Source organism: Thalia democratica, chromosome 1, assembly GCF_965202585.1.
Source record: "Thalia democratica chromosome 1, ktThaDemo2.hap1.1, whole genome shotgun sequence".
Lineage (NCBI taxonomy): Eukaryota > Metazoa > Chordata > Thaliacea > Salpida > Salpidae > Thalia > Thalia democratica.
This window is the reverse complement of record NC_139165.1, coordinates 90,702,685-90,725,464: the sequence shown is the minus strand read 5'-3', so window position 1 is coordinate 90,725,464 and position 22,780 is coordinate 90,702,685. Positions and strand designations below refer to the sequence as shown.

At 24.7% G+C, this 22,780-nt stretch overlaps 2 protein-coding genes across 2 annotated transcripts; both read right to left on the bottom strand.

Annotated features, from left to right (window-relative positions):
• Window positions 1-3,018: 3,018 nt before the first annotated feature.
• LOC145831973 (COMM domain-containing protein 9-like) lies at window positions 3,019-9,187 on the bottom strand. The gene is made up of 5 exons (XM_082939634.1): window positions 9,099-9,187; window positions 8,705-8,873; window positions 5,098-5,226; window positions 4,029-4,114; window positions 3,019-3,459 (listed from the first exon to the last, which is right to left on the bottom strand). Exons 1-5 carry the CDS (start codon window positions 9,123-9,125, stop codon window positions 3,355-3,357), a joined length of 516 nt encoding a protein of 171 aa, XP_082795760.1. The 5' UTR covers window positions 9,126-9,187; the 3' UTR covers window positions 3,019-3,354.
• Window positions 9,188-15,429: 6,242 nt separating this feature from the next.
• Window positions 15,430-16,896, bottom strand: LOC145830980 (uncharacterized). Its single transcript, XM_082938573.1, has one exon. The coding sequence runs from the start codon at window positions 16,883-16,885 to the stop codon at window positions 15,617-15,619; it is 1,269 nt and encodes a 422-aa protein (XP_082794699.1). The 5' UTR covers window positions 16,886-16,896; the 3' UTR covers window positions 15,430-15,616.
• Between the last annotated feature and the right edge of the window lie 5,884 nt (window positions 16,897-22,780).

Genomic DNA, 22,780 nt, shown 5'->3' with positions numbered 1-22,780 from the left:
TAGTTATAAAATACTGCTTATAGTATTTTTGAAATTAAAAAAAAACATCATAAAAAGATTAATTAATATAATTTAATAGCAGCTATTTTCTTGAACTTGTATATCTATATAAAATTAAGATTTTGTCTAGCTTAGTTGAATTTTTAAGTTTGTTAAAAATTTGATAAGATGTAGAACGGAATAAATCAGTGAGAAAAAGTAACAATTAAATATAAACCCTTCGTTACATAGGTCGTTAACTCATAATTATCAAAACAAATGTTACGATTCGAGTGGCAATTTAAGAACAAAAAAATATTGTGAACCCCCTTTGAAAAAAGTCTAGACACGCCCCTGATATGTATACTAGTTATATTAAACTTTAATTTTTTAATTGAGTTAACAAAATTAAGAAGTTTTGCGATAAAAACAAACTCGTATAGTTTATAATTATTAAAACTAGCCAACCGACCTTATACTGCTAAAATGTTTGGGTTAAAAGCCGATGAAAACATATTTAAGTCAAAAAAAAAATCGACAACCAAAGCAAAAACTTTCTTTTCAATATTTGTAAGTAAAAAAAAAACTTTCAATTTTTTAATTATAAATTGAAAAGTATCTTTAAAATTTTATTAGGATCAATTTTATAAACTATTTCAACTGGGACGAATATATTTAATGCTAGAAAATAAAAGAAACAAAACAATTTTGTATATATAACTTTTTAAGATGTTGCTAACTTAACTCTAATTAAGCTATACAGTTGGCTTAAAATCTACCTTTATATAACTAGAAAATAAATTAAAGTGTTATACATATTAAGACATAACTAGATTTTTGTTTTTAATCTTTCTTTTACTTCTTGTAATAAAAGTTAAGAAAGTCGAAATCATCTTTTTTTTGCATAACTTTACACCAAAAAATAAAACATGATCAAAAAACCTACTTTAAAATAACTTTTTTGCAAATATAAATCTTTTTAGATCTCATTATAAAATTTTCGACAACTATTATTAAGAGGTTTTTTTATGGATTATGTAAGTAAAAAGTTTAAACCAAAAACTTTTAAAATTATACTATGATACTTAAAAACTAGAAATTAAAAAATACTTTGAATTGATTGAGAACATTTTTTAGAATAAAAGTAGATGGTATTTTAAGATTTGAAAGCTTACAAATGTTGGTCGTCTAGACTTATAGAAAATAGCTAAGGTCGTAATTTTGCCTCACTCTCTTAGACTTGTATTCAAAAAAAATTAATTTGTATGGAGTTTGTAACATTTTATACCAAAAACTAAGTCATGCGTCGAATTTGCTCCAAGTCTTTACACCATTATGTCTTTATCATATACAATCTTTAGTTTTAAAACTGAAGTTTGTTGTACAGACAAACTAACCTAAAACCCGTATTTTTTAACCTTTTTCTTTGTACATCCTAAATCTCATTATATTACCGGTTCTCAAAACTTGATCACACAAATCTCATCAAAAAGACAGTATATCAATTATAAAACATTACCATGTAAAATAGGGGTAAGGTTTCCAGTCGGCAAGCTCGACTTTTAAAAAAAGTCTTAGCGCATAAAGTAATTTATTAACGAAAGTTAATGTTAATAAAAAGACGCTTTAGGCAAAAATAAAAATTTGAAATAATCAATTTGAAATAAGTGGGCAGAAAAAAAACAAGACCATGTACGTTAAAAATTCAGCTTTAGATGATTTTGAAAAGATTATTTTTAACAAAATACGTTGGAAGCCGAAAATTTCTCTTTGCAGTTGTTCACTCTTATGTAGAACTTTTATTTTAATTTCAAACTATATTTGACCTTAGCAACTTTTAACTTTTCGAAACTCAAGTTTGCATTTTCCTATTTTAAAGACTTAATTAAAAGCCATTCAATTTAGTATATTGTTTTTTTAATCAATTCTTAATTTAATATAATTAATAAAATGAGTTTAAATCAAACTAATTAAAGTATTTACAAAACAAAACTGTAAAAATTCATAGGTTTACTTTTTAAAAATTGTATGTAAGCAATAGTTTATTTTTTATTATGACTTTATTATGTTTAGCAGACATATTTTTTATGAAAAACCAGATTGTTTTTTTACAAAATTTAAGCATCATGATACTTAAAAGAATGTTTTTCAAAAGTTAAGATCTTTTCTATTAATAAATAAAATCAAGGATATTCAATAAAAAGTTTCCTAAAATATTTGTTATCAAGTATTTAAAAGATTTTCAAATGCATCTTGGAAACAATAAATATACTTATTGGTAAAAAATTTAAAGTTGTAATTGTAACTTTTGTTGCTGTAGAGTGAACATAGTAACAAGTAGAGGATTTTTATCAAGTTAAATGTAAATGCACGCTATGAATTTACTATTCAACAAAAAATAAAACGGTAAGCTCAAAAAGCTTGGTCAATGGACCTGGTGTACGAAAAATACCTTTCGGTTATCTTTTTTGTGAACTTTTTTGACAAAGAAATATAAATGCAAGACAAAAGTTGTTTTTTTTTTAAACATTTAGTTAAGCAACAAAAATAATCAAAATTATTTAGTGTAGATATAGCTTTAGTATAAATACGAAGAAAAATTGTTTTTGAAATGTATAAGTTATCTTAAAGTTTATGTTAAAATTGACTAGTTATAATTTAAGAAAGAAATCAATTATGAAATTGCATCGAATGTTAATTAAGAAAAGTGTCTCAATTTTGAAATTTTATTATTTATTAACATTATGATTGCATTAAATACACATTAGTCATAATGTTCTTGAAATGAAAACGATAAAAAACAAATATATATATTCTGATGATCAAATAAGAAGAATTATGTTTTAACCTTTATGTAAAAAATCGCCAAAAATATAATTGAAATACAACTTTATCTTATCTGATTATTTTTCTTTGAAGTACTTTAAAGGTATCTTCTCAGAAAAATAAAAAATAACTGCTAAGAAAAAATAATTTCTATGCAAATGAGTAATAAATACAAAATGAAGTAAATCATTTTATAGCAACATAGATGTCAAATTTTGTCAAACAAATATATTAATTATTTTTATGACTTGAGAAACCAACATAATACAAAACTTACAATGTTAGTAATAATTTGTACTAATTCGAAAAGTTTGTTTAATAAAATAGTTAGAACTTATTGAACGACTTATTAAGTTTTTTCTTATTTTTTTGACTTGAGAAATTAACATATCATAAAACCATTAATGTGAGTTATAAATAGTATTATTTCGAAAAGTTTGTTTTATAAAACAGTTAGAACAAAACACTTAACAAAAGCAAATATAATTATTTTATGTGAGTTATAACTAGTAGTATATCAAAAAGCGTGTTTAATAAAATAGTTAGAACTTATTGAACGACCGATGAAATTTGATCTCTTATTTTGCTCAGTGAGTCGATCATTGTCTCCAAAGTCTGCTTGTCGAGCGCCACCTCCGTAGATTGCTCGTTCGTCTGTTTGAATTGTATATTTTATTGTAAATAAAACATAAAAATTATCAATTTGTTATTTTAACTATAAAAAAATGTACATAATAGATATAAATTACATAAAATACAGTAAAATTTTACAGTATAGTAATATTTTTTATGCGTCAAAAAAGTTGTAGATAAACGAAGAATTTGTACATTTAAGCCATATGTACAACTCACAATAGTATAGAATATAGTTTGAAAATGTAATGATACACATATTTTTTATATGTGACAAAAAAGTTTTAGTTTGTCTGTTTGCATCAAATATTTCAAAATACTGTAACTGTAATACATGTGATTTTATGGACATTTAAAAATTAAATAAAACTTTAATGTAAATGAGTTGTAATAGTTTACAACTTAGGCTAAATTCAACATTAGAAATAATAATTAATTCTAATATGAATAAATATATCTCGTTTATTTAAATGTGAGAACAAAGTTTTATGGTTGTTGTAAAATTATAATAGATTAACAACTTTTTAATCCAAAGGCAATTTCTTATAATGTACTTAAAAATAAAAAGATATTTTAACAATCGAACTAACCTGAATAGATAAAACGCATGTTTTTGGTTCAAAATTGGAATTATCCACAATTTCATATGAGTATGACTCCAGTTTCGCTGTGCTCACTAGAAAAAATGTTATAAATTAAATTTAAATAGTAAATATTAAGAAACTGTTATCAAGATTACTGATAAAAATTTTACTGATAATTCAAAACTTCGTGTATAGATTTAATGTTTAATTCAAACAATATACCAACAAACGTTTAAATTTTTAAATTAGTTTAATTTTTATTAATTTTTTTCCAATTTCAAGTTTTCAAAAGTATACTTACAAAAACAGAAATGCTTGTAAATTTTGAAATAACTAGAATTGAGTTGTTTATTTTTTGATTTTGTTACGCTTTAATTTATTTTTATCCAATGTTTTATTGAAAAATATCCACATGTTTGTAATTATTTACCAAATCTACAAAAAAGCTAAACTATCTACAGATTCGTAAAAAAATAATTTAAAAAAATAGTTTAAAACAATATTTATAATTTATCGCTTAAGAAATGCAATAATGAAAGCATCTGCTATAAAACAAAGTGTACAAAAACTAAAACAAAATTTTTTTTTATATTTTATGTATTTTACAGTTTACTAGTGTAAAATTAAAGTTTTAAAAAATATTACTCTAATTCAAAAGTTTTTTATAAGTAATATAAACAGAAAATCTAAATAATTTGTTATTTAAGTAAATATTTAAATTACAGTTTTAGCCTTGAACAAGTATGGGTATTAAAACTTAGTCAATACTATAAAAATATTAAAATTTTAACTTTATCAACCGCAAAAACAACACATGGTACAGTTTTGAAAATCATTCACAACATAAAACTGGTAAAAGCAAAGTTAACTGCTTTTATTTATCATAATATATATTTATATAAATTGATTAATTTATTAATTATAATAATTAAATAATTACTAATATATAATATTATAATACATTTTGTTTTGTTATAAAAACCCAAGTAACTACATTTGTTTGTATAACTAACTATAATTGTTGGTTTATGATAGTAAAAAAACTTTAATTTTATGATGAAAACAAGCAGTTTACCTTGATTGTCCATCACCAGCTTTCTCCACTTTCGATACTTGTTGAGCACTATCTTGATCAGGAGGTCTCTCAACTTTCTGTCAAAGCTGCCGCCGAACAATCCCTTCAAAGAATCAGCATCACACAGATCTGTTGGTAGTTTAATGTTTAAAATACAGTTGGCTTACTCAAGTATAAATAACCAGAAAAGTATATAGTACAAATAATGTAGTATACACATAGTATAACGTATATAGTATACAAAGGGGATTTATGAATTTCATATAGTATAAAAGTAATACCGCCTATCGTCCGTCCCCTGCTTTGGAAGCTGCTGGTCTAAATTTGTTTCAAATTTTGCTATAAAATCAATAACAACAATCCTAGTTGCAGGGACAACTTGTTTGAACAATATTAAATGATGACCTATTTTTCATGAAATATGAACGGTTTTCAAAAGAGGTGAAATCAACCACACTTACTTTGCTTCTGATCTAAAAGGTATTTTTACTTTAAGCCACTAAATTTTTCAGATCAACGAAAATAAGGCCCAGCAAAAAAACATTTTTTAATATGTCAACAGGTTTATTGGGCAAGTTGGCTATCTCTATAGCAAACTTATGAACTCAAGTGAAGTGAATACAAATAAGTAAATTTTATTAAATGAAACTAGGACAATACATTACTTCAATAAGTACTTGATGGTATAATAGTTTTAAATTTTTGAGTTGAAGCTTGCCATTAACTGTTATGCTTTGCATTGAGATTTTTGATTTTTATTTTCGCTTTAGTTTTAGAATAACAAACTGCCTGACTTATTTTAAACTAAAACTTTAACTTCAAACTATTGTTATTTAAGTCTATGCGTATAAAACGTTAAATATAACTTAGTGTATCAGAAAATTAAAAGCATTCATTATCATGTAAACATAGACATTAAAGCAATAAGTTATTCCTAAAGCTTGATTATGGCTACAGCTTTGGTATACCCTAATACAGAAGATAATAATAAAGTTAATCATTGCACTCTAAGTATACCATTGTCAAATCACAGCTTCAAAGTACTATGCAATGAACACTGATCTGTTTATTATTTACTTTTATAGATAATACAAACTTCAGCTTTTTATAACATAGATACTATAAATACAACATCAATATAAACTAGTGAGCTTAAATGAAATACAGAAGGCATGAAACAATATGCAAACTAAAAAACATAAGAACAATTTTACTAACCTTTTGGAGGTGGTTTTTTGGCTAACAAAACAAGTTTCATCTAACATTGTTAATCAGAACTTAATTCAAAATTTATTTTCACAGATAGATAGTACAACAGTTTAACACTAACTAATGAGTTTAGCACCTTTTTTTTTATTCCATTAAAAACTATTTTAAAGATTTTTTTAAAGTGTGTCCGGTTTCTAAAATACTTGTAATTTTTTTTTTATAACTGCATACATAACTGCAGTAGAAAACAAAAGAAAAAGACTTTATTCGTTTGTAACAGTTGGGATATGGACATTTTTACACAAAAATTAGCATATAATCTTATCATAAAGCTATAAAATACAAGTTTTTGTGGGTGGGAAACACTTTTTATTTTTTATATAAAGTTATTTTTGTAAAACATTTTGATACACATGCACAAACGGCAGTAATTCAAAAAACACTAAAATCGTAACTACCTTTTAATTGTTGAGCAAAAAATCTCAAAACTTCAGCAAAAATTCCTTTAATAATTTGAAGCTTAAAGATATATATTTAAATGAATATTTCAAACACAAGTAATGAAAACAAAATAAAAACTTGAAAAATTTATCAAAAAAAAAAGAGAAGGAAGAACTTTAGTGGATTATTCTTATTTTTGCAGTTTGGTTTATGCTTTCAAATAAGAGGTTTATCAAGCCACTAACTTTGACTGATTATATCTCAAAATTTCTTTAAACTAAACAATGTGGTAAAAAGTTTCTTAAAGCTAAGATAAAACTCTTCAAGATAATATCTAATAACAAGATTTGTAAACAGCTGTCAAAAAACAAAGCATTTAAAAAAAATAATAAAAACTACAGTGGTCAAAATTAATCATTATCTTTCAGGGTATGGATCAATTGGAACTTCTATCGCTTATATCTCAAATGATATTTTCAAGTAGTAAAAAGTGTCTGTTAGCTTAGATAAAACCCTTTAAAATAATACGAGCTTGGAAATAAAAGGTGGACCTCTAATCCAATATTCATAAATATACAGATATAGGACTAAACAATTAAATGGAAAATTTTAAGACTTATAGTTAAAAATATTAACTTATTAATATTCTTTTAAGTTTAGAGCCCATTTAAAAAGTTTCAAATAGAGTCTTACTACAAACAACTGTTTAAAAAGTTCAAAACAAGCACTTGAAATTTTATAAGATCACGTAATTTGATTTCTAGTTAAAAAATGAAAATAAAAAATTGTAACAAGGTCATAATGTTTAGTCTAAAAATTGTCTGTACTTAAATTTTTTGAACTAAAGCTTGATAAAAACAATTTGTATATTTTGTACCAGTGGTTTTTGAGTAGTTTGAAAAAAGAAAAACATTTACATTTAAGATATATAACTGTTCGTGTTTAAAAAAATAGTAATAATAGAAGGTTGAAAAATATTCTCAAATTAAATGATAATAGGCATTTTAAAAACGTCAAAAGTAATTTTTAAATGGAATTCACATGTATTTTAATTTTTTTTTACTCATCACAGGTTCTCTGCATAGTAAAAATATTTAAGTTTAGCTAAGAGTAGTAGATTAAAAATATTTTTGAACTTTAAAAAAATTATTTCAATCAACTTTGAATACTTCAAACCCACACATATTATGAAATAACCATTTGTGGCTAAAGAAAGATGCTAATTTAAGGATAGTAAGCCGTTAAACCAAAATTTTTCAAAAAGTTTTCTATAAGGCCCCCTGTGATTTTTTTGAATATATAATATGAGTTTCAAATTATGGCCTCATGGTCCCCTGTGGCCCCTTTGCTACCCTTTTGAAGCTTATGGGCCCCTAAATTTCTGAAATGTTCTACTTTTGGTAACCCTGCTTCAGACTAATAGGCCAGATCTACAGTAGAAACATTTTTCACTGACCAAATAAATAAGAAATTAACTTTTTACGAGCAACCATGTTTTTATAGTTTTTTTTTTTTTAAAGGGATAGCTCAGTTCAATTTCAAATAAATGTGGATTTGCATACTATAACAAGAGTCTTCAAATTAATTGGTTTTAAACAAGCTTTATTAAAAAAAAAAAGCAAAATGTTTTGCTTGACAAGCCAGACTTTCCTGGCTACAATTTGCTTTAAGCATTTAAAATAAATTTAAATAAGATTATTCAATAACAGTTCCTATACTGTATAAAATGCTATATAAAAAAAAAGTATATAACAGTTTGTAAAACTTTAATAAAAAAGCTATGTGAATATTAATTCAAAAAATGTTTAATTAAAATTAAAAAAAACTCCATACACATTGAAAAACTGACAAAAATTCATATAAGCTTTAAATAATTGATCAATACAACTAAAACTTCAAAAAAATTGACTTGTATCTTTAATTTAACGCAAAGCTTTCAACAAACTTTATAACTAACCATTATAAATGACATTTTTGATGAACAGTTTAGATGACTCAGCAAGCTGCACAATTTTGTTTTCCTCTATATCGAGTATGAGTGACAGGTTGTTTGATGGTTTTTCAGACGAATACATGTTGTGCACAGTCACATCCAAGACTTGAACTACACTGTCCTTTGAGCTGGCCTGTTTTTGTTACAACAGTGTATAAAACTTTCAATATTTTAAATACAAAACAATGTTTCACTCAAAAAAAAAAGAGATAATAAGTTAATGATAAAATATTATTCAAAAAGTACCCAAATAGAGTTTATTTAGAATACAATTCACTAGATAAGAAATCATTAGAACTCAAAAGTATATATATTTTTTTGCTTTTATATAAAGAAATAGTGAAATAAATTTATTTACCTCAAGTAAGTGCAGCAAACCATCCATAATCTTGTGTTATTAGCAATTTCAAGTTAGACAAATTATAATTTGAATTAAGTTTAAAAACTGCAAAAAGTTGTCATAAAAGCTAGCTTTAAAACTTATTTATGCATTGAAAATTAAAATTAAAAAACTACATTAAAATAGTTTTTGATCTATCCAAAATGTTAAATCAAACTTATTTAAAACTTTTAAACTAGCCACTACACAAATCTCATAATTTTCATTTTTCTAAGGACATTTTAGAAAGAATTTTAGAAGATTAAAAGATTATGGAGTTACTTAAACGTAATAATTAAGAAAATTACAAATTAACAAACTATATATTATTTTTAAAATAGTTCAATTGCATATTTTTTAAATTTCAAACTTTAATCTGGATAAATTTTACTTTTATAGTTTCGGTTAATTATTTGCTGTCAAAAATAAAAACTATTTTATTAATCATACTTTAAACCTTTATTTTAAAGTATAGTTAAAAAATGTAATTTAGACTGTGTAGTTATCAAAACTATCATTATATGATATTTTTTTATTTAAAAAATTAAAAGAGTTAATAATAATATCAATAATTATTTTTTACTTGTTAACACTCAATTTTTTCATAAAAAAACTATAAGAATTTTTTTTTCTGCACAGATAAAGAACATTAAATATAGTTGTGAATGATTAAACCTTAAACATATATGCTTAAGAATTTTTCAAAACTTTTTTTGCAATTAAATTTAGCAAGGTACTAAAAAAAAGTTTTAATTAACTTTTAAAAATAGATTATTAAAATTTGGATATATTCTTCATACTATTATATAAAAAAATTAATTATGTCTACTATTAAAGTTTTCACAAGCTCAAACTTAAAAAAAATACAACAAAAAACAAATTAGCAAGCATACTTAGCAAATACCTGTATACAACACATTTTCTTAAAAATTTAGAATTTCCGACTAAATAATAAAGAATTTTGAAAGGAAAGCTTTCCTACCATTACCATTTTAAACATTAAAGTAAGTTTATTTTAACTATTCATATTAATAAAAAATACTCTGTTAGATTTAATTGCTTTTAATTTACATTTAAAGTTTTTTTTTTTGGTAGTTTTTAGACACAAATAGTTAAAAACACCACTATCTTAGTTTTAAATATGTTTTTTGAAAAATATGTAAGTTGTAAAAATTGTCAACAATAGTTTTATGAGCAGAAAGAAAGCTTTACAGGAAATTATGAGAACAAGAAATTATACAAAAGCTAACAATCACCATATTATACAAAAAAAAATTATTCATTACTATATTAAGTCATGACTGTTTTCAGGTGAAAAAAAAAACAAATCAAAAATTATATTTTTTTTAATTAAAAAAAAAAAATTAAAAAACATTTATTTTCGCTATACATTATAGTGAATAAAGTAGTATGATTGGTAAAAAAGCTACCAAAGAAAACACTAAAAATTTTAAAAATATATTGTTGTAAACACTTTTAAATAAAATAGAATTCAATCGAAATATGATGTAATGTTATTAAAATTCATATTCATTTTAATTTGTTTCGTATTAATAAAAAATAACATTCTTAGATGACACAAAAAAAAAACAAGTATCGAAACAGGTACAAAACGCAGCATTAATATAAAAGGTTTATATATAAAAATGCTTATAACTTGTTTACAATGCATAAAACACTGTATACTACTCAAGTTAGCTTAAGTAAAAAAAATACTTTTGAACAAAATAATTAAGTTTTTTAGTTTAAACAACGTTTACTTTTAAATGGTGCACCTTAATATATATGAGATAGTTGATAATTTAATAAAATATAATAAATAAATGAAATGTGTATCATATTTGTGCTACTCTGTGTTAGCATTTAAACTAAAATTTACAATCTTGTGTGATAAACATTAAACTATTTTATACGTGAAAAACAGTTTTAGTTGATGAAAAACCATAAGTTTGTAGATATAGATTGTTTTAAATTTTGATTTTATAATTACAAGATAAATATTAACAGTAAAAATATTTTTTTACATATGTATATTGATATTTTTAACTAAAAACAATAAATAAAAGAACTAGCATTAAAATGCCAAATTAAAAGAAAAACTCGTGATAAAAATAAAGATTGTTAAAAAGTTAATGTAAGAAAAAAAACATACTAAAACAAATGAACATTACAAAATGAATCATAAGATTCAGTTGTTTTTGAACACATATTAGACAGCTAGTTCATGAATTGAATCCAGGTGCATACACTTTTACTAGGATCTGTAATTTATATATTAGGTTTAATAAATACGATTTATTTTTATTTTTATACAAAAAGTTGTTGTTGGTCACTGCTATAAGTAAACAAAAGTGTTCTTTTATTTAAAAAGCTATAAATAAAAGTATAACAAATGCTATAACAGAGTAAAAACTCAAATAATATAGTAAACAAACTACAAGATGTTATAATAAAGTATTGTAATTAATAATTACTTTATATTAATTGAAAAGATCATTTAAAGACATTAAAAAAAAACACTTTAGATACAAAGGATTTAAAACTTTACTTTAATCAGTTATAAGTGTTTACAATAAAAAGTTTTACAAAATAATTTTAAAATAATTTCTATCAAAACTTTTGTGAAATAGTATATTTAGTCTATCAAGTACATACTGTTAACTACTAAGCAAATTTTTCAGTATTAACTTTATACATTTTATAGCTTTTACAATATTGATTAGTTAAGGTTAACTTTTTTGAACTACCTACTAAAAGTGTTTTCTTTTTTTACAATAGAAAATTCAAGTTCTATGTTATTGTGTTTTATTTTTGTTCAAAGCAAGATATTGCAATAATTATTTTTATTTATCTTTTTTTTCTTTAAAATAACATTTTGAAGTAATTCTAAAATGCATTATGTTAAATTAGAGACAACAATAAAAGACACTTAGTGTAGACTTGACATATGAATGTAATATTTTTTTAAAAGTACATAGAACTAAATTGTTTTACAATATTAACCTTTTTCTTAAATTAAAAGCAAATAAAAATCTGCTTTAACTTTAGTTGGTAACAGAAAAATTTCTACATATACAAAGGTTGCTAAAAAAATGTTTTCTAGTATTTTGTAATGTATAACTATATAGTTAAATAATTAGTTGTTATATCTTTAAGAAGTTTTGCCTTTAAATAATTTCTTATTAAGGTATTCATTTATTGTCATTTGTAACATACAACCACTATTAAACAATCTATTTTTATGATTATAACTTATGATGATTAGATTTAGATTTAATTTTTTAAGCATCAACTACAAAAAACTATTTAATCAAGCTCATTGTTGTACATGTCATAATTTTTTTTTAGTTTGCATTCTATTAGGAACAAGTTAAACACTAAGAACCAATTTATTGTTGTTTTGTAAATAAAAACTTTGCTAAACTTTAAGCTGTTTTGAGAATAATCATAGTTGGTTTAAATTTTTTAAATAACTAACTGATAACTGTATTTCAAGCTTAATATGAATAAAAAATAAATGAAAGTTTTAAATGAAAGATTATAAAAATAACAACAAACTTTATTCAAAGAATTTTCAAATTTTTGTTCAGAATAATGTCATAAAATTCTAAAACTTTAAAATTTCTTTCGATTAATTATAACTTTTGAAAAAAAACTAAATAAGTCTTAAACTATACAAACGGTTTTCATTTTTAAATACTTAAAAAAGTGCAAAAAGCACAAAAAAGCCTATACATTTGTTTTATGTTAAACAAATTGTAAACTAAGCATTTTTACATACAAAATGTGAGTAAACTATTCACAAGAACTAAATTACAAATTATGTTTCGAAAAAAACTCAGTATAAAACTAACTGGCTTTAGTTTGTAATTAAAAACAGTGAAACAAAATTAAAACTTAAAAAAAACAAAGTATATTCATAGAAAAGATAAATACTATGTTCTTAATTTAATCATGAAAATTTTGCTACATAACTGTTTGTTAAAATTAAAGAAAAACTTATTATTAATTGTATTATACGTAAAATTGTATAGTAAAGGTACAAACCAGTGAAAGTTAGGAATTAATGAGAAACATTCTTTTATTTCTCTACATTTCCATTCCATCGGAATTATGTTGTTTTGGCATCAAGTGGCTTGCTCTTCATTTCTGTAGACAGAAAGTTGATAAATAGTAATAAACTGTTATTAGAAAAAAATAATTAGTTCAACCAAGTATGTCAAAAAAAAGTTAAGTCTCTATGTAAGAAGAAGTTATACAGTTTTTCATAATTTCAATATTTGTATATACATATATTCTGGTTGTTTTCACTTTCAGGATTGCCAAGATTTTTTTTGAAAATATTTTCCAGGTTTCCTAAATTTCTTTCAAGTTTTTTGGTCTATCTTTAGCAAAAAAATAAATGTTAGATAAAAAATGTGTAAAATACTGGTTTGCCAAAGGTTTTTTTATAAATTTCTTTCAGGTTTAAGAAAAAAAAAAACAATTTTTGTAGTTTATTTTAGGTATAAAACTTAAGCTGAAAAAATGTCATTAATAGTATAACAATAAAAAAAGTTATATTAAAAAGCTACTTTAGATGTGTTTTTATTGAAAAAAGTTTAATGATATTTTTTTATCTTTATGATAATATTTCTTGCTTTACTTGTATAAATAGTTTATAATTCCAGAAATTTCAAAATTTCTTAAAGTCTAGACTTTTCCAGGAATCCAGGTTTTTTGGCAACCCTGTATCACAGACTGTAAATAGTATAAAAACATTAAAGATATACTGTAAAGCTTCTTTAAAAGTGCTTTTTAATATTAAAAAATTATAAATTCTTTATTATACGATTAATTTTTCATATCAAATCAAACTTACACTACTTTACATGTAAAATTTTAAAGTTTTTCAAAGTTTTTTTTTATATCCAGGTTTTGTAGGTTTTTTATCAATTTTTTTTCAAATTCCAGGTTTTGCATACCTTAATTGTCAAGTTTAAGATTTTTTCAGGATTCCAGATTTTTTGGAAACCATGTCACTTTAAATTTTTTTAAATTACTTAGATAAATTTAAATTTAATTTAAAAATTTTGATAACTTATTAATAAAAATTTATCATAATACACTAAGTAAATTATAAAACCTATTTGAAAATATATTACCAAAAGCCTTAGATGAGAACTAGTGTGCATAAAAAACTAGTGTACATAAAAAACATTTTACTGTGCACAGAATATTAAATAGTGTCAAAATACATTTTTAGGACTCTTGTGTAGTTTTTTTATGAAAAAAAGCTAATAATAACACAATTTACTAGTTTTCTCACATTATTTACTTACAAAGACACTAAAAGTGGGTATTAAAAAAGTATTGTATTTTAATAATTTCTAATGTTTATAACAATTTAGTGTGCATATAATTAATTAATTATTAAAGTAGTGGTAATATTGAAGACCACTACCTTAGAAGTTTGTGTAAAACTTGTATAAGTTTAATTAATTTGTAAGATTTTAGTACTTCTAAAATAAAAATATAAAACTTTTAGCTCTATTTAAATAAATTGCCAAACTAAATATCAGAATCTGCAAATAATAAAACAATAATAGTTATCTATTAAGTAAAAAAGTTTGAACAAAGTATGTATGAACATAACTGCAAACCTTATTTTATTTCAATAGACACTGGAAATCAAGGATATTGGATGTTTTCATGTTCTTCTTGCAGTTTACCAACACCAGATGGCTGGAAAAGAAACATCCTGTCCTAGTACTGTCAGGTTGTCTAGACTGGTAATGTTGCTAATGCCGCTGCTTGCTACTTACAACTTAGCAAGTCAGTTGAAATGCAGTGTAAAAACAAACTAGTTTTGTAAGTCATAATTTTCCAAATTATAAATTTTAAGTCCTGAAATGGTATATGATTTTAGCATATATATTTTTAAAAATCGAAAAAATTAAGTTATTTATTTATTTATCAGGTATACTTTGCTATTACTACAAAAAGATTAAAATAGTAACTTATAATTGCACAATTAAACATATGAACAAAGTTTTTTAAAGTTATCAAATTATTTTTTTTAGATAATGGCTATAGCAAGAAAGAATAAATTTTTTAGATGATAACTTAACTTAGTTTAAGAAAGTGGTATCAAAAATTAATGGAATTACTTATATTCAATTAAAAGGTACATTTTACTTTCATTATAAAATTTCTAAATTAGCATTAAAATGATCTAATATATAGTAATTTTCATACAGTGCATAAATTAAAAAACTACTTAAAAATTCCGTGAAAAAATACTCTTTACAGAAATTTTATTGATGGCCTAACACTAAAAAAAAATAAATTCATAATTTTAAACAAGGTTAAATTAAGCTCATGGTAAAAACAGAGTAAAACAAAAAAATAAAGAGCAATAATTTCATACAAAATTTTCAATATCTTGAAACAAAATTAATTAAGTCAATATATTTAACAAGTGGTAGAAAGCAGTGATTACTAAATTCTAAATACTGTTATGAAACTACATAAGAAGTTCCATCTTGGTTCAGCCTGAGCTCATTGTTCTTGTACCCCATCAAATCTACTCTTTTTGTCTCCCTCGCGACCTCGTAAGCTTTTGCCACCACTGAGGGCAACCTCTCAATCCCACAAGCATCTGCCAGATCATTATTGTATTCCCACTGGCTGGGACCCAGCAAGTGAGCGTGCTTCTCACTCATCCCTTTATCGAGCTTCTCTTTCAAGTCCTCCTGCTCCATCCTGAGCATTTCTTCTTTAGTGGGCAACTTGACGCTGCCGTCGAGCACCCCAGCCGCAAAAGCCGCCTGGTAGTGGAAGTTAGGAAAAGGACAGATGAGGTAGCAGAGGCCAATGAAGGAAAGTGAGGGGTGGTCAATGTGGACCACATGCTTGTGGACGGGAGAAATTCTCTGATTGGTCTTGATGATGTTGGTGCCGTCTAGAAAAGGAAACTTGTATTTGTATCCCGTGCAGAAGATGAAGGTGTCACATTTTTCTTTGCTGCCGTCTTCAAAAACAATACTGTTTTCTTCAAAACGTGAAACATTTGGTTTTTCAGTAACATTTCCAGGCAGAGGAGATTCCAGCCTTTTCCCTCTGTGAGACATGAACACATTTGAAGCAGTTTTGCTCAAGTCAACTGCAATGTCAGTACCAGATGACTTTGCACCAAGAAGAACCACATTCTGTCCACTGTAGTCTTCAGGCTTTCTGTAATTATGAGAGTGCATCACTTTGCCTTTGAAGCCACTCAAACCTTCTATTTCTGGTTCGTTTGGCAAAAAGTAGTGGCCGTTGCACACCATTACGGCATCAAACTCTTCAGTGGTCTGCGAGTTCTTGCTGTAATCAAAAGAAGTAACGTCCCAAAGGTCTTTCCTGTCAAAACTTCTGAGCCTGACCGTTTCCACTCTGGTGTTGAACCTGATGTACCTGTCCAGCTTGTACTCGGCGCTGAAGTCTTCAAGGTACTCCTGCACCATTGCGTGGGTCAGAAAGCAGGGGAGGGAGTCTTTGAAGGGGAAGCCCGGGAAGGCCATGGCCTGCTTGGGCAGGTTGGTCCTCAGGTTCTTGTACATGGAGGTGTGCAGCGGGTTGCCAAACTTGTCATTTCCCACCTCATCGGTAAAGTACCAGGTCCCGCCCACCTGGGAGGTGCCTTCGAAGACCGTGAAGGTGAAGTTGGCCTTGCGGGTGAGGAGCTCCCTGGCGGCGCTGAGGCCGGCCGCTCCCGCTCCGATTATTGCCACTCTGGTTATCATTTTTACACGAGTTCAAACTGGAGGTATAAATATCATTTAAAACATAAAGAGTAGCTTAAGTGTTCATTGTATGCAGAATAAAATGTTTAAACAATATTAAGTACTAACATTATTTGAACAAACTATATTTTTAGCAGCTTGTTAGTATATTAAACTGTGAACTTGTTGAAGCTTATGTATTTAGCAATATTTTTATATTGTAGATTTGGTGCTTGAAGTTATATAATTTACAGTAATTAGTAAAAAATTTTACAGGAAAGTGTTGGAGACTAAAATTAAGTAATGTTTACAAAATTTTGATTAGAAACATCTTTAAAACTGCTTTATAGTAAAGAACTAAATTAAGTGTTAAATATATTTTAAAGGCAACTGCCAAAAAAAAAATATATCAAAATACTTTATATCAGTTACAGATACACGTTGAGGTCATAGGAGGGTTTTCTTAGTGTTTATGAGTTATCTTAATTTGTAAAGTTTTACCCTAAGTATAAGACAGTTGTTACTACTACAATTTTTTTTTATAAATGAATACAATGTGTTTTACCAGATTAACTTAACTTTTAAACAAGTTGTCTTATTATTCTTTTGTAGTATAACAGTAATTTTTTATCAATATATGTGCATTAACTTTAGAAATATCAAGGTTCTTCAATTAAAAAAAGGTAATTACCTAGGATGGTGTCTCATCAATAACAAACTAAAAATATATTATAGTCAATGTCTTATTTAACCATAACTATAGGCTAAAAATCAATGTTTTAAGCCTAATATGTTTAATCTAATAAGATACTTTGTTTTAAACGAGCTACATAAATACATAGTAAGAATTGAATTTATTTATGATTAACTAAAGTATTTAATCAGCTTTATTTATTTTACAATATTGTAATCAATATAAATTCTTGTATTGATATAATCACATTATATTGTCAATTATAACTGATTAAATATTTAAATTTTATTAGTTTATGATAAATAAGTTTAATTTTACTTATGTATTTATAAAACAAAATTTTTTAGCTAAAAAAAATGGTTAAAAAATACATTATATAATATATTTTCAGCTTAATATTGGTGCAACATCATCCTAGGTAATTAACAAAAAAAATATTATATTTTCATAGTTATGCAATGGATTAACTTGACATTGAAATAGTAATGGTCAATATTTGTATTTACAGAATTTTCTGTATCTATTTTGTTCATTGAGCAAGAGCTTTGCAAAACGAGGTTCTTTATCAGAACTGTCCTCCCATAAGAAGTCTATAATTCATTAATTTTAGTTTAAAATAACAGTTTTTATTAAATGTGTGAACAATTCTTCTATTGAACGATTATTTTTTGAGATTAGTCAATTTTATAATAATTCTTTTAACATTTTAAACCCTATTGTACATTTTCTTTTTTCAAGTTGTAAGTTCTAGATATTTAACTTAACAATAATTAAAAGGATTTTCTTACACCAGGACCTTATATCACAATTTTAATTATTTATTTTTGTGTCTAATAAATTATTTCTATAACTAAAATATTTACTAAAGAAATTGCTACATTCAATGTAAATTGTAAACTTTGTTTGTATAATGGTTGCAAATTTTAACATAGGGAGCTTCCCTAAGTATAAAACAAGTATGTTTGGATTATGGTCATTTTTGATTTACGATTATCTATTTTTATCCTGAAAAACCATACAATTTATGCAGAACTCAGGTATAGGCTGACTATCGAGTATGGACTACGGGATAAACGTATACTGCAGTTTTCTTTTTTGAAATAGGTCAAATATCGACAAAAAACTTTTGCACGATAGGTCATTTTTGCACGAGAGTGAAAAAAAAAAAAATTGAAAATAACAATAAAACTAAGTTAAAAAACACGAACCAATAGTAGAATTTTGGGATTACAGTTACAGTAAACAAATAAAATAATAAGAAAAAATTAAAATATAAACAAAAAATTAAAAAAATAAAAATAAAACAAAGGTAACAGTTAAGGGTACCAGTAATAGTGAAAATTGAAAACAAAAATTATAAAATAAATAATGATAAATAAAATAAATAAAACACTTAAATAAGTGTCTTTGTGCAAAGGTGTCTTTGTGCAAAAGTGACCCTTCGTGCATATTTAACACTTACCTGTTTTTTCTGCTAAAATGATACGTTTATAATTATAAATCAAAACTTACACTTCTGTTCTTTTACTTATAAATAGTAATTTATAGTAATTGTTTTTGGATACTTATTACATTTTTGTTAAAAAAAGTGTTTTTTAGTTCTTTTGTAGGTTTACTACCATTTCTAACTCGCTTTCATTTCTAACCCGATCATTTTTAACCCGATCACTTCTAACTCGATTACTTCTAACCCGATCACTTCTGACCAGATCACTTCTAACCCGATCTTTTCTAACAAGATCATTTCTAACCTGATCATTTCTAACCCGATTTAACCCAATAATTTCGAACTCGATCATTTCTAACCCGATCATACATAACCCGATCATTTCTAACAAGATCATTTCTAACATGATATTTTCTAACCCGATCTAACCCGACAATTATTAACCCAATCTGTATTAATAAATTTGCTTATTATTGTTTAAAAAAAGGTTTTGTTTTAAAAACAAATTAATTTCAACAACTTTATTTTTTAATGAAATTTAGTTAGTTTTGTTTAAAATAAAACTTAATGTTGAAATAGCTTTGGTTAAAATAAAATTTTTGATATTCATTGCTATTGGAAGTTTGTTATCCTACGCTAGACCCAGGCATTAAAATCTGGGCCACTTAAACTGAATAACACTTAACAAAAAGACGCAAATTTATATACATAAAAATAAAAAACTATAGTTTTATCTAATATTTATAGATTAACAGCAAAAATATTAACACTTTAGTATAATACTAATTGACTGATTTATGATTTTAAGGAGAAGGTTTTTAACAAATTTTGTTTTGACTTCATAATAAGCAAGTTTAACACCAATTCTTTTATCGATCATTGAGTTCCAATAAAACCAAACACAGCTGCACAATCTTTCAACATAGAATAAATTTCCGATTTCTTTTCACCAAAAAAAAAACATTCTTTTAAAATTTCAGCAACACATATTAAGATGATTTAGTAAATTATTTCAATGATTTTAGTGCAGCAATCAGCAAAATAGTCTGAATTACGCACTTCATCATTAAAAGAAGGTTCATGGTTACTTTTATAAAATTCTTTTAGAACATACTAGAATGTCTGAATTCAAACAAACTACAAAAGTTCATGAATAAAATTTATTCTTGTTCAAAAATCAACCGGATATACACATCCTTACTTTTAGAGTTAGGTTCTGTACATTTGTGCAACCGATTGGTATTTTATTGTTTTTTTATCAATTATTTTTGTCGCTTTGCCAAAGCATAATCGGTACAATTAAAATAAACATTATTGTAATTAAGGTACAGAAAATTATAAAAAAAATAAACTAGTTAAGTGCATTGACTAACTGCTAAACTTGAAGTCCAAAGCACATTAGGAATTCAGGTTAAAAAAATATCTATCGAAAATATTAAAAAACCTTTTATTATTTACTGAGGAAAGACGCGGCTAATAAAATCAAACTATAGAGTTACCCAAATTCTACGTATTATATCAATGGTCTATAATTTTTTTTTCGTTAGGTTTATAAATCAATGGTTTATTTTCGTGGCAATTAATCATTTAAATAAAGTTAAAAATTGATTATTAATTAACTGTAGTTAATTAGTATTAAAAAGAATTATAAAAATTATAAGTATTCTGTATTCTAAAGATTAAGTATTAAGTTTTGATAGTTGTCAATGTAAGAAATTTAATGAGTTTTGCAGCCGTTAAAGACTACTCCGTAATTTTTCTTTGAAGAGATTCTATATGGTTAATATACATTTTTAAGTATGGAGACCAGATTGGAAAGTTGCATTCAAATTTGAAGCGAATTTATATAATATACAACTTTTAAAGAATATTAATATTAGTATATATGAAATTCGAAATAATACAGTTAATAAGATTTAGTAATCGTAATTAGTATGGTGGTTTTATTTAAAATTATCATTTCTAAGTTCTTAAAACGAAAGTTTAAACTGAATAAAAAGTAAAAAGTAGAGGTAGACGTTTTTCAATATTTAGAACCCGTCATTTACTAGAACTTAAATTTAGTTTCTTTCTTTTAGCCAATGGTAAATTAAATTTAAGGATTAAATAAGATATATTATATAGTAAACTTAACCATAAAAGTTAAGTTTCAAAAAGTATTACTTTACTTTTTTTTCTTTTAAAATATGATGTATATAAAGAAAAACAAATTTACATTTATCATGAAAATTCAAAAGTTTTCAAAATTTAAAATTGCAAAAACAGTTTCTCATGATTAATAATAGAAACTTCTTTAAAAAAAATTCTTGAAATCTTTTAAAAGTTGTTGTTTCACAGGTTTCCAAAAACATAAGAACTTAAGATTATTCAGCGATAATTAAATATAAAATATGAGTACTAGTTACTTGATTAATTTATATATTTTTAAAACTTATAATAAATTAACAAAATTTGTTTGTATTGTGAAACTCTAATATAGGTTTCTAGAAAATTAGAGGTGCAAAAATTGTTTTTAGAAATTTAGAAGTGCAAAACACCACCGAGAATAAAATCAATAGACTTCAAGCTGGCTTTACTGTAATGAATCAAAAGTAAATATGTTGCGTGTAATAATCGTCTGAAAAAATATTTTGATTAAAGGAAAAAAAAAACTCGATGTAGTTTTCATAAACTTCTGCTCCTAGTTATACTTAATTTAACTATAGTTAATTTAATTCTCTAATTCAAATTGTTTTTCAGTACTTATTTCGTTTATACTTACTTTATTTCAACTGTTCATAATGAAGTAAATTTTAAAGAAATTTTTGTCTACTAAAGTACTGATTTAAGTCGTAATTAAAACACTTTCTATATTATATAAATTTATTTGAAGGTTTTAAAGAATATTACCTGGGCGAGATTTGATTAACCTCGGACTTGTTATACAAATAAACATGTCTGTTTAATTGTTAGTGATTTTTTTTGCTCTAGGACTAAGTAGGAATTTACTAATGATGTGAAATCAAGACGGTCAATCGACGTAATATACTTTTGCAGTTTTTTATACGAAATAACTGTTTTAATATCTATGTTATACCTAAAAATCAGGCTTTTTCAATTAATAAAACAAAAGTGTTTAATTTCTCCTAGTGTTAGTTTAAATACCATTATCTTAGTAGGCCTATGCAAGTTGTATAACAATTTGTAAAAGTTATTAAAATGAAACTTAAAAACAGCCTACTATAAAGCGCTAATACATTGGTCAGCAATAATAAAACATTTACAAAAGACTTACAATGTAGTTTTTTGACCGTAATATAACTGTTTTTGTATCTGAATATTACAATTGTAAAGGTTTGCTTTTTAAAATTTGAATTTGCTTATATTAAAATTATTATAGTCACGTGAATTAATATAAGATCCAACTTAAATATAGTTATAACTGCTTACTTTAAAATCCTATAAAGAATAGTTAAAAATATTGTAAAGTAAACGATTTAGTGAATTGTATATTATAAACGAAAAACATCTGTTAAAGTAAATTGAAAGAACAAAAATATATTAAATATCTGAAAAAAAAAAGAAATTATGTGTAGGATGAAATATGAAAAAATAAGGTGATAAAAATAAATTAAACTAATGCTTTGTTAACACTAAAGTTGAAGTTTATACTAACAATGTTTTTAAGTAAGACATTAAAATCATATTGTTTTAAGAAACTAAAAAAAAACTTTAATAATTTTATTAAGACTTATTTGTTACGAAGAAATTTAGATTAAAATCAAGAAAAAAAAAA